We start from the raw sequence: 12,099 nt of genomic DNA, 5'->3' as shown, positions 1-12,099 counted from the left end.
AGAAAAATGTAGAAAAATGCAAAAAAAGCATGTGTTTTTTTTACATTTTTCTACACACATGAATAGATAGGGGAAAAATGTAAAAAATACATTTTTGCATTTATCGTCATCTCATGAATAACCCTATAAAGCCTAAGCCTGGGCCATAGTTTTTCTGGAAAATATCAGACATTAATCTCTATTTGCCACATGGATTCCAGCAAGTTTCCACGTTAAAATCTTCGCGAGCCGTCATATCACTAAAATTCCTTATCTACATAGTGTTCTTGACACATCATTAAATTAGTTGCTCGCGGAGCAACAACTGCAAAAACGGTCTTCGTTCGGAACACGTAAGCATGCAAACACGCGCTGGAAGAGCAAAGTGCATGCGGTCACAAACATTTTTTCTCGGTATAAAATGCCAAGCGGGGTGCCACATTTCGGCATAGGCATCAATTTTCACTGCTGCTGCTGCTGAATCAACACTAAAAATGGCCGAGAAACGTGAGTTTTTGGATGTATGCTTATTTTTTCAAGAATTCATGTTTTTTGTTCAATTTGAAAAAAATTTAACAATAAGACCGAAAATGGCGAAAAATTGAAATTTTCAATTTTTGTTGATTTTTCGGCAGAAAAAAGTATGTAATTCTTTAGCAAGTTATTGTTTTGATTTTTTACATGTAATTGTACAATAACCTCATATTCCAGATATTATAGGATACAACACCAAAAAATGATTTAATTTTTTACATTTTTAGATGTCAGGCTGTCCCATTTTGGTGAGATCTACAAAAAAAGCGGGAATTTAGACGCAGACTTCTCAACTGATTTTACATGGTTAAGAACATGCTGACACGTCACATATTTTTGGAAAAAAATTCCCGCATTTTCTGTAGATCAAACAGTAATGGGCAGTCTGACACCACACGCTTCCAATAAAAAAAGTTTATTAAAAATATCGGAAACTACCCGAACATACAACCAACTTGAAAAGTACAGCACACACGTGGTGTCAGGCTGTCCCATTACGGTTTGATCTACAAAAAATGCGGGATTTTTTAACCCAAACAAATGTGACGTCAGCACGTTCTTAACCATGCAAAATCAGTTAAGAAGTCTGCATCTCAATTCCCGCCATTTTCGAAGATCTAAGTAGATCAAACCACGCAAATTACCTAATAAAAATCCAAAAATTGAAAATTTTCGGATTTTTTGTAGGTCTCCTAATACCCTACTAATATGTAAAAAAAATTTCAGTCGCAAAAGCCAAGGAGGAGATGACAGCCGCCGGTCTCTCGCCAGAATCCATCGAGGGAATTCTCAAAATCGCCGCCACTTACAAGAAGAAGGACGATGAGCCAGAACGTGATGCTGCCACTTCTTTGGCAATTATCACAAAAATGATCGGAGAGACCAATGAGTATATTAAGGGACAATCGGAAGCCGATCAGAAGATCTACGCTGTCATTATTGAGAAGAAGAAGGCCGAGCTTATCGAGGCCGCCAAGAAGCAATAGATTTTCTTTTTGTTTTGAAATTTTATTCTATTATGAGCTTGTAATAAAATAATTTTTGTAATTTTAAACTTGTAATGGTCACATACTTTTGGGAAAAAAATTCCCGCATTTTCTGTAGATCAAACAGTAATGACACCACGTATTTCTAATGAAAAAGTTCCTTTAAAATTTCGGAAACTGCCCGAACCTACTTGACCTACTTGAAAAGTAATGTACATACATGGTGGCTGTCCCATTACGGTTTGATCTACAAAAAATGCGGGATTTTTTTGCCCAAAAAGTGCACGCTTTTATCCATGCGAAGTCAATTGAGAAATCTGCATCTCAATTCCCGCATTTTTCGAAGATCGAAGTAGATCGAACCACGCAAATTTAATTCAATTATGAGCTTGTAATAAATAATTTTTTTGTAATTTTGAACTTGTAATGGTCTTTCCAAGTGATTTTTCATGGAAAATATATTCTTGTAAATTTTTTAAAAATCTCTATTTTTTCTTATAAAATCAGCTTTTTTTTCGATAAATTTTTGTGACAAAAATTGATTTTTTAAGATTAATTTTTCGATTAAAACCCTGAAAATTTTAAATTTTTTTTCGAATTTTTTCGATTCGATTTTTTCCCAGACAGTTTTTCGAATTTAAACAAAAAATTCATAAATTTCTATTTTTTTCTACATAAAAAACACAATTTGGCACATAGAAAAAAGGCGGAAAAATCACATAAAATATGCTTAAAAATTGGAAAAATCCTGAAAATACGGGGCTTCAAATCACATAAAATATGCTTTAAAAATTTCAGAAAAAACCGAAAATTATGAGTTTTGTTTCTTCAAAAACTGATAGACGACACCGAAATCCTTTGCCTGGTACTGTGGATCACGAGCCAGAATACGGTAGATTTGATGAGCCAGTGAGCCCATTGGAGTTGGTGCTTGAGTATTTGTTGAAGCATTTTGAGCCAATGAAAGGTCTTTTGCCATTAGAGTCGTTCCGAAGCCGCCAGCATAACCCTGAAATTGGAAATTTTAGGTTGATCGGCGGAATTTAGGAGACTTTCATTGAAATTTTTGAATGAAATTTCTGGCAAATCGGCGAATTGGCACATTGCCGGAATTGAAAATTTCCGGCACACCGGCAAACCGGCAATTTGCCGAAAATGAAAATTTCCGGCAAATCGGCGAAACGGCAAGTTGCCGGAATTAAAAATTTCCGGCAAATCGGCAAACCGGCAAGTTGCCGAAATTGAAAATTTCCGGCAAATCGGCAAATTGAAGGAATTGAACGTTTCCGGCAACTCGACAAACCGGCAAGATGCCGATTTGCAAAAATGTTCCAGATATTCGATTTTTTTTTTGAAAATTTCAACTTTTTTGAATTATTTTTAAATCAAAATTCCTATTAAAATCATCAAAAAATTGGAAAGTTATAAATTTAAGCTAAAAATTCAAAAAATGGCGAAATTTAATTTTTTAAATGAATTTTTTGAGGACAGAATCAAATTTTGAGATTTTTTTTTTGCATTTTTACGGATTTTCAGTCAATTTTCCATCCATACCCTGCACGAAGGGATGTTTTCAATGACTCCGGGTACTGGATTGTACGTGTCCGACGACCAACACCTTCCTGACGATGTATTCACGATTCCGGCAAGCGCTTTCGCGTCGAGACCCATTCTGTAAAAAAAATTTTGTTGAATTTTTTAGAAAAATATATTTAATTTCAATTTTTTGCGCTGGTCGTTTTACTTTGCTGATGTGGGAAAAAAAATGTTTTTCAAAATTATTTTTGACGAAACTGTTTTTTTAGAATTTTGGTGGGCGGCATTGTTTCGTCAACAAATTGGGCAAATTGGCAAATTGCCGGTTTGCCGGAAATTTTCAATTCCGGCCATTTGCGGGTTTGCCGGAAATTTTTAGAGGGAATTTTTTTCTGAAATTTTCAAAAAATAAACTGATCAAAACTAAAATTTGCCGAAAATTTTGCAAATTCGGCAATTTGCCGGTTTGCCGATTTACCGGAAAATTCAATTCCGGCAATTTGGCGATTTGCCGATTTGCCGGAAAATTCAATTCCGACAATTAGCCGATTTGCCGGAAATTTTCAATTCCGGCAATTTTCCGATATGCCGGAAATATTCAATTCCGGCAATTTGGCGATTTGCCGGAAAATTCAATTCCGGCAATGTGCCGATTTGCCGGAAATTGTTAATTCTGGCAATTTGCCGATTTGCCGGAAATTTTCAATTCCGGCAATTTGGCGATTTGCCCATTTGCCGGAAAAAAAAGTAATGAAAAATATTAATTTTAATCAGAAAACTTGAAAAATTGCCTGGAAACGTTTTTTTTTTCAATTTTTGAAATGGTTTGAACTTTCGGCAAAAAATTGAATTTTCAGCAATTTTTGCTTCAATTTTTTTTGCATTTTCCAAAATCGTTCACCATTTCCGTATTTTCGGCGTTTTTCGAATTTTTATAATTTTCAGAAGTTTTCTGGACAATACTAAATTTATAAAGTATCTTGCCATTTAAAAAATATCAAAATTATCAAATTTCGAAAAAAAAACATATTTTCAAGAGAAATTTCAGATTTTCAGCTATTTCTACTCAATTTTTTCTAAATTTTCAGATTTTCCACATACGAGATGCCTAAATTCATAGTCTCCGCGACAGCGACCATCTGGATTCCCAAAAGCATATTATTGCAGATTTTGGCGGCTGTTCCGTTGCCGACGGCTCCCAAATTCACGATATTTTTGCCCATAAGGCTTAAAACCGCTTCGGCACGCTTGAAAGTTGCATCGTTTCCGGCTCCAACCATAAATGTTAGTGTAGCTTGCTGGGCGCCTGGAAAATTATGAAAATTGAGTTTTTTAGTGAAATTTTGGAATTTTTAGTGAAAATTTGAGATTTTCAGAGGAATTATGAGATTTTTAGTGAAAATTTGAACTTTTTAGTGAAAATTTGAGATTTATAGCGGAAATTTGAGATTTTTTGTGAAAATTTTAGATTTTTAGTGAAAATTTGAATTTTTCAGTGAAATTTTGAGATTTTCAGTGAAAACTTGAATTTTTCTGTGAAAATTTGAAGTTTTTAGTGAAAATTGGAAGTTTTTAGTGAAATTTTGAGATTTATAGTGAAATTTTGAGATTTTTAGTGAAAATCTGAGATTTTCAGTGAAAATTTGAGATTTTCAGTGGAAATTTCAGATTTTTAGTGAAAATTTGAATTTTTCAGTGAAAATTTGAAGTTTTTAGTGAAAAGTTTGAGATTTTAAGCTAAAATTTCGACAGTTTTAGGGAAAAATGTGATTTTTTGAGCTAAAACTCAAGTTTTCTGAAATTTTTTACTGAGATTTCGATTTTTGTTTTTCAAAAAAAAAAAATTTCGGCCAAATTTTTGAGTTTTTAGGCTAAAATTCAAGTTTTCAACTGAATTTTCACGAAAATCACGTTAAAAACATTATTATTTTTCGAATTTCAACTGGTTTTCGCAATTTTCCGTCTCCGAATTCCCGTACCAGTGACTCCACCGGAGATTGGGGCGTCGATATACTCGGCTTTGAGCAAAGCGGCGGCCTGAGCAACTTCCAGTGACACAATTTGATCGATTGTGGAGGAATCCATGCACAGTGTTCCAGGCTGGATGGTTCTGGAATTTAAAAACTAGAAAATTTTAAAAATTAAAAAAATTTTTTTTTTTTGAGAAAAAATTTTATTTTTTATTTTTTTCCCAAAATTTTCAGGATTTTTCGTACTTAAAAATTCCAGCTTCGCCTTGATAGACGGCTTTCACGTGTGGAGAGCTCGGAAGCACTGTGATGATTTCTTTCGAAGCGGCGGCGATATCAGCAGGGTGAGCGGCGACTTCACAGCCTTCTGCCTGAAAAAATCGATTTTTAAACGAGTTTTCTCAAATTTATTGTTAATCTTACCTTAAACTCCTGCACTACTGCCTTATTAACATCGTAGACGATGAGTTTCTTCCCGTTTTTGATCAAATTCCGGGCCATATGGCCGCCCATGTTGCCGAGACCGATGAACCCGGTGAGAGACATGATTTTGCTGAAATTAGTTGAGTTTTAGAGAGAAAATATTGCGAAAAATGATCTTTAAGTGAAAAAACTGAGTAAGAATCAAGAAATTCGCATGAAAATTAATAAAAGCGAATAAAAACTAAAGTAAAATAAATGTGCGTTTGTCCACAAGTTCTACACGTGGACAACAGTGTTTGCGGACTTCGTTACGACAAATTGCGGAAAATTATGAAAAAAGCGATTTTCAGGCGGAAAATCTAAATTTCAAAGAAAATAAATTAGAAAATCGAGTTTTTCACAAAATTTCTCGTAAAATGACATATTGAACTTTACAAACAGTGCATAATACAAGGAAATCTGAAAATAAGTTAGAAAAAATCTCGAAATCGAGCAGAAAAACGGGCGGTATCGGTCAAATTTCAATTTTTTCAATTTTTAAAAAGGCACGTGGAACTTCATAAAAGAAGAAAAAACACAAGAAAAAACGGCGAAATTGACAGATAGGAGAGAAGAGTGCAGATTGCACCAGTGGCAGTGTGGTTGTGTGATCTAAGATGTTTGGGTTTTTGATTTCAAGAGTTTCAAACTGAATTAATTGATAATAATTGGCATTACAATTGGAAAAAAAAGAAAATCTATTGAAAAATTGCCAAATGCAATTTAAAAATTGCCATTTTCGTCTTGGATTAGCTGAAAAATATTTATCCTGAAGTTTCAGAGTATTTCCGGTGAATTTTTCAGATTTTTCGCGTAAAATATTCTCTAAATCCTGTGTTTTAGGGTTTTTGTGTGCATTGTCGTAAAATTTGTAACGCTAACCTCAGCCTACAGTAACCAAAAGCGAGAGTTTCTGTGCATTTTTTCGTGAAATCTGGTGCCTCGTACGTGGACACCGAGCTACCGTAACTGAAAACACCAGACTTTACGACAATTTGCACGTATTTTGAAATGTAAGAGTTGGCCGAACTAGGCCATTTTGACTCAACCACGGCTGGGGTAGATTTACGGCGCGTTGCGTCTCGGTTTTAATTGCAAAACTAAATATATTTGTCCGAGTGGAGTACACGACTTTCCCATGTCTCCGGCAGGCGATTGTCAATGGAGCGCGAAAAATGTAATGAGAAAGGCCAGAATTTCGTGTTCACGTTTTGCCAGGCTGTCCCATTACGGGTTGATCTACAAAAAAGGCGGGAATTTTTTTTTCAAGAAAAATGGTGACCTCAGCACGTTCTTAACCATGCGAAATCAGTTGAGAAGTCTGCGTCGCTTATCCCGCATTTTTTGTAGATCTACGTAGATCAAGCTGAAATGAGAAATAACACTATGACACCACGTGCGTGTTGTCATTGACAGCGATCAGAAGTACGTATTTCCGGAGAAATTTCCGCCTGACAATACCAGACGGGTTCAATTAGAATACCCATATATTCTGACTATTTTCTTTCACTTGATTAGTTTCTCCAAGAATGCTCCTCATCGCCGTTTTAACTACTCTCATATCGATTTTATTCGCCATTACCATCTGCTACCTCAACTTTCTTCTTTTGATCTCAATATTCTGGCGCAAAAGAATCCCTGTAAATTTGCATATGATGCTGACTTACTGCAGATTCGGTGTGGACTTGGTTTATACTATAGTTCTGTTGATTCTCAAAATATATTATATGCTTACAAGGATTTCTAATGACTTTATCATCAAAAACTTATACTTTTTACTTGTATTTCCAGCTGCATCAATTGGGAATATAAGATCAGTACTAACATTTTTAATAGCCCTCGAAAGAGTTATTGCCATATATTTTCCAATTTTCTTCCACATTTATCGACAAAAACTTCCGAATTTTGTATTTTTACTCATAATCCTATCCAGTGAACTTTTCAATCAGTACATGCTTTTTGGATATTGTGGAAATGTTCTTGAAACACCACTAGAGTGTGTAAATTACTTTTGTGCTGTTAACAGTTGTTACTACCGCTACTGGTTTTCACATCAACAAATAGTTTGCTTTTTGAATGGAGCTTTCTCGGTCGTTTTATTTCTTCGGCTTACTTTTTGGAGTTATTTCTCGGGAACTGAAACGAATAAGGATATTTCGAGAGTGAGTTTTATGTACAGTGCAGGGGTCGCCGGAAAACGATTTTTTCTGGCAAATCGGCGAATTGCCGGAATTGAAATTTCCGGCAAATCGGCAAATTGCCGGAATTTAAAATTACTGTAAGTTGGTAATTTGCCGGAATTGAGAAATTCCTTCCGGAAAACCAGCAAATTGCCGAAATTGAAAATTACAGGCAATTCGGCAAATTGCTGGAACTGGAAATTTCCTGAAAATCGGCAAATTGCCGGAATTTAAAGTTACTACAAGTTGGTAATTTGCCGAAATTGAAAATTACCGGCAAATCGACAAATTGCCGGAATTGAAAATATCCGCAATTCGGTAAAATGGCACTTTGCCGGAATTGAAAATTTTCGGAAAACCGGCGAATCGGAAATTTGCCGGAATTGAAAATTACCGGCAGATCAGCAAACCGGCAAATTGCCGAAAGCGAAATTTCCGGCAAATCGGCAAATTGCCGGAATTGAAATTTCCGGCAAATCGGCAATTTGCCGGAATTGAAAATTTCCGGCAAATCGACAAATTGCCGGAATTGAAAATTTCCGGGAAATTGGCAACTTTCCGATTTGGCGAGCGGCAACTACATCAAAATATCAAATTTTCGGAATTTAAAAATCTCGATTTTTTTTGAATTTCTGAAAGTTTTATGGTTTTTTCTCCGAATTGTTATAAGCTATCAAAATTGTTTAATTTTTTTCAAATTTTTTGAAGTTTTCAAATTTTTGAATTTTTTTTTGACAATTTTTTTGAAATTTTAGTGGTTCATTAAAAACTTTTTCGTCATTTTTACAGCTAGATATATTCGTACATTACCATTATTATTTTTTACAATTATAAAACTGTTTCAGGCCACCCGCATAGCTCTTCTCGACTTTTTCATAATGCTATTCTTCAATATCATTCCTTTGTACATCTCTAGTCATATTACTGGTGTTAATTTGGAGATATTGGGATTGTTTATTGTTCTTATCAAGACATTTGGATTTTTGGTTGAAGGATTGATAACCTATCGATTTTTATTTAATTTGAAAATTGACTCTGTCAATGAGGCTACAGTAGTCTCGTAACCTTTTACTCTTTTTGTTGAACTTTGTAGCTCTACTTGGAATTGCTGTATTTTCTTCTATTAGTATAGAAAAGCGCCTCAGTAATTTTATGATTTTAACAAAATTGTTTGCCTATTTTGCAACGATTGTTGACAAATTGTTTTTATGAGATTGAAGTTGTTGAACTTTTTTTTTGCAATTATAATCAGATTTTCTATATTTCCAAATAAAATTGGAATTCTTTCAGTTAAAAACTATTGAGCCCCGACACAGAAAAATTTTCTGAAAATTAGTATTGCACTCTCTAATAGCAAGCGGAAAAGCTGGAAGACTATATTATTGCAACCATACTAATTGAAGAAATACGGCATACAAAACGAATGTATACTGATTGCAGAGAAACAAAAACTATTGAAATATGTACAGTGACAACTCTATGAATCAATCATTAAGTTATCTCAAAATTTCGAACGAGAACAGACAAAATTGTTGTCAAGAAACTTGAATTTTTTGAATAAAAGTTAGTTGTGAAATTTAAATTTCCAACCTAAATTGTTTTCGATCATCTTGAATTTGGGGCAAAAATTTTTCTTGAAAATTTTGCTTTTTCCGCCAAATATATATTCACAAAACCAAAAAAAGTTTACACAATACCCATAAAGCATGTATTGATTGAAAAAACACACTAGAACATATAACAAGTGCCATCAAATTATGGTATGAGCATCGAATGTACGAATTGTGCAAAGTACGAGCCAGGACAAACCAAACAACAAGTAAATCATGTGGAAACAGCCAGCTGCGGATTGTTTTCATTATTTCAGCCAAATGTACAAATTTCCGGTCTGTGAGACATTTCCAACTAGACCAGACGAGTTCAACAAAAACCTAATAATTTTCTGACTTACTTTTTTCTCACTTCACTAGTTTCAGACCTCCTAACTGATGAAGGAAGAAGTAAAAAGTCAGAAAATAAATTACGTTTTGTTGAACTCGTTTGATCTAGTTGGAAATGTCTCACGGACCGGAAATTCGTGCATTTGGCTTAAAAAAAAGAAAACAAACCGTAGCTGGCTGAGTGATGAATTCGACAATTTCTTGTACCTAAAAGGAAAATTCTCTAAAAAATCGTTTTTTTTTTGAATATCAAAAAATTTGATAAAAACATGGGTCAACGAAAAACAATCAACGAATTTACGCGAGATAAATTACCAAAATAAGCATGGGTGATAATTTTATAAAAATTATAATACAGCGGATGCGACCAATATGACCAACACAATAAAAAGTTTTGGAAATTTTTTGTCAAGTCTCATTATGAATATCAGCCGAACTACCCATAAACTCTACTCCCCTTGTTTAAAATCTAAAGATACATAGCAATAACTAGTGACTTTATGCATATGCAAATACCCATTTTTCATGAATTTACAACACGTTGCATTAAATTTGCTTTATTTGACAGGTAATCAGAAGTACGCAGTTCCGGTCCGTGAGAAACTTCCGCCCAACCATACCAGACGAGTTGTATGCAAATACTCATATATTCTGACTCTTTTCTCTTACTTCGTTAGTTTCTCCAACAAGGAATGTTCTTCATCGCCGTTTTCACTACTCTTATATTGATTTTATTTTCCGTGTTCATCTGCTACCTTAACTTTCTTCTTTTGATCTCAATATTTTGGCGCAAAAAAATTCCTGTAAACTTACATATGATGCTGACTTACTGCAGATTTGGTGTGGACTTGGTTTATACAGTTGTTATATTGATTCTCAAAATATATTTCTTGCTTACGCAGATTTCCACTGATTTTATTATTAAAAACGTACACTTTTCACTTGTAATTCCAGCCGCTTCAATTGGTAATATGAGATCAGTTCTAACACTTTTAATAGCCCTCGAAAGAGTTATTGCCATATATTTTCCAATTTTCTTCCACATTTATCGACAAAAACTTCCGAATTTTGTATTTTTACTCATTATCCTAACCAGTGAACTTTTCAACCAGTACATGATTTTTGGATTTTGTGGAAATGTTCTTGAAACACCAGTCGATTGTCTTAATTTTTTTTGTGCTGTGAACAGTTGTTACTACCGCTACTGGTTCTCAAATCAACAGATCGTTTGCTTTTTGAATGGAGCATTCTCAGTCGCTCTGGTTTTTCGACTTTATTTCTGGAAGTATTTCTCGGGAACGGAAACGAATAAGGATATTTCGAGAGTGAGTTTTGCGTACAATGCGCCCAGATGCAATATGACTCCAAATAGGGGGTTTAGGGCTTGTACGAACTTTTTCGTGGAAAACAAATACTGCCAGATTATTAAAAAAATTAGAATCCAAAAAGTTTTTTCTCCAAAACTCATTATAAGTTCATTACAGGCAATAAAATTAACAGAATCTCATTCAAAATTTTTTCAAAATTTTCGCGAGTTTTCAGAATTTTTTGATTTTTCTATTTTAAATTGTTCAAAATGTTCAGAGAATTTTAGAATTTTTCTGCATTTCAAAAGTTCTTTAAAATTAACAGCATTGCTTCAAAACCTTTTCAAATTTTTCTCGAAATTTCAGAATTTGTCTATTCGTTCAAAATTTTTTTCAATTTTCCAATTTCTCTTAAATTTTTTCGAAAATTTTCAAATTTTCAGCGATTTTTTAAGAGAAAATACGAGAAAACCCAATCAATTTGCAAAAAAAAAACTGAAATTTAAAAATATTAGAAAAATTTAATGTAATTTTTTCAAAATTGAAAACAACATTTTAAAAACCTGAAATTTGTTTTAAATACGTTTGTTCACAGTTATATTTGGACACTATGATCTATTTTCTATAGTTTTTTATCTCTATAAAACTGTTTCAGGCCACCCGTATAGCCCTACTCGACTTTTTCATAATGCTATTCTTCAATATCATTCCTTTGTACATTTCTAGCCATATTACTAGTGTCAATTTGGAAATATTGGGATTATTTATTGTTCTCATCAAGACATTTGGATATATGATTGAAGGAGTGATAACCTATCGACTTTTGTTTAATTTCAAAATTATTGCTGCTAATGGGACTACACCAGTTTCATAACTGTTTATTTTACCACTTAACTTCTTTGATATTTTTGTATTTGACTCTAAAAATATATACAGGTTAATTTATAAGAAGTACTCAGAAGCTGACTATAAGGTTCAGGCTGAGGCTTAGGCTGAGGCTTAGGCTCAAGCCTAGGCTCAGGCTTAGAATCCAGAAGCCAGAAAATTTATAGGAAGATTGAACCGAAAATTTTAAAATTGAACCGCAATTTTTAAAATTGAACCGAAATTTTTTTCAGCCAAGAAAGTTTTTTTTAACGATTTTTTCCAGCGAATCGGCAAACCGGCAATTTCCCGATTTGCCGAATTTGTCATGCATCTGAAAA

The 12,099-nt window shown here is 33.8% G+C and overlaps 4 protein-coding genes across 5 annotated transcripts; 3 read left to right on the top strand and 1 right to left on the bottom strand.

Moving 5' to 3' along the window:
* Positions 1-424: 424 nt before the first annotated feature.
* dct-16 (DAF-16/FOXO Controlled, germline Tumor affecting) lies at positions 425-1,558 on the top strand (the record flags this gene model as incomplete). Of its 2 annotated transcripts, NM_001380883.2 has the most annotated exons (2): positions 425-486; positions 1,240-1,558. In NM_001380883.2, the coding sequence occupies 2 exons, from the start codon at positions 474-476 to the stop codon at positions 1,497-1,499; spliced, it is 273 nt and encodes a 90-aa protein (NP_001366654.1). The 2 variants fall into 2 exon arrangements, with proteins under 2 accessions (NP_001366654.1, NP_001256924.1); NM_001269995.3 differs by lacking the exon at positions 425-486 and having other exon boundaries at positions 1,260-1,499.
* A 578-nt stretch (positions 1,559-2,136) lies between these two features.
* B0250.5 (putative 3-hydroxyisobutyrate dehydrogenase, mitochondrial) lies at positions 2,137-5,558 on the bottom strand. Its single transcript, NM_001383509.2, has 6 exons — positions 5,429-5,558; positions 5,252-5,376; positions 5,015-5,145; positions 4,137-4,341; positions 3,054-3,171; positions 2,137-2,508 (listed from the first exon to the last, which is right to left on the bottom strand). Exons 1-6 carry the CDS (start codon positions 5,549-5,551, stop codon positions 2,311-2,313), a joined length of 900 nt encoding a protein of 299 aa, NP_001370011.1. The 5' UTR covers positions 5,552-5,558; the 3' UTR covers positions 2,137-2,310.
* A 1,438-nt stretch (positions 5,559-6,996) lies between these two features.
* On the top strand, positions 6,997-8,711 carry srbc-79 (Serpentine Receptor, class BC (Class B-like); the record flags this gene model as incomplete). The annotated part of the gene is made up of 2 exons (NM_075541.1): positions 6,997-7,629; positions 8,493-8,711. The coding sequence occupies 2 exons, from the start codon at positions 6,997-6,999 to the stop codon at positions 8,709-8,711; spliced, it is 852 nt and encodes a 283-aa protein (NP_507942.1).
* Positions 8,712-10,279: 1,568 nt separating this feature from the next.
* srbc-78 (Serpentine Receptor, class BC (Class B-like)) lies at positions 10,280-11,837 on the top strand (the record flags this gene model as incomplete). Its single annotated transcript, NM_001026173.4, has 2 exons — positions 10,280-10,912; positions 11,550-11,837. The coding sequence occupies 2 exons, from the start codon at positions 10,280-10,282 to the stop codon at positions 11,766-11,768; spliced, it is 852 nt and encodes a 283-aa protein (NP_001021344.1). The 3' UTR covers positions 11,769-11,837.
* Between the last annotated feature and the right edge of the window lie 262 nt (positions 11,838-12,099).

This window comes from Caenorhabditis elegans, chromosome V (genome assembly GCF_000002985.6).
Source record: "Caenorhabditis elegans chromosome V".
NCBI lineage: Eukaryota > Metazoa > Nematoda > Chromadorea > Rhabditida > Rhabditidae > Caenorhabditis > Caenorhabditis elegans.
This window is presented reverse-complemented; position numbering and strand designations above follow the sequence as displayed.

Bases quoted from the DNA above. Each gene is read 5' to 3' on its own strand.
- B0250.5 (NM_001383509.2), bottom strand. From the start codon at position 5,551: ATGTCTCTCACCGGGTTCATCGGTCTCGGCAACATGGGCGGCCATATG. The intron at 5,377-5,428 runs GTAAGATTAACA...CGATTTTTTCAG, and splicing joins CAGTAGTGCAGGAGTTTAAG to GCAGAAGGCTGTGAAGTCGC. The intron at 5,146-5,251 runs GTACGAAAAATC...TTTAAATTCCAG, and splicing joins GGCGAAGCTGGAATTTTTAA to AACCATCCAGCCTGGAACAC.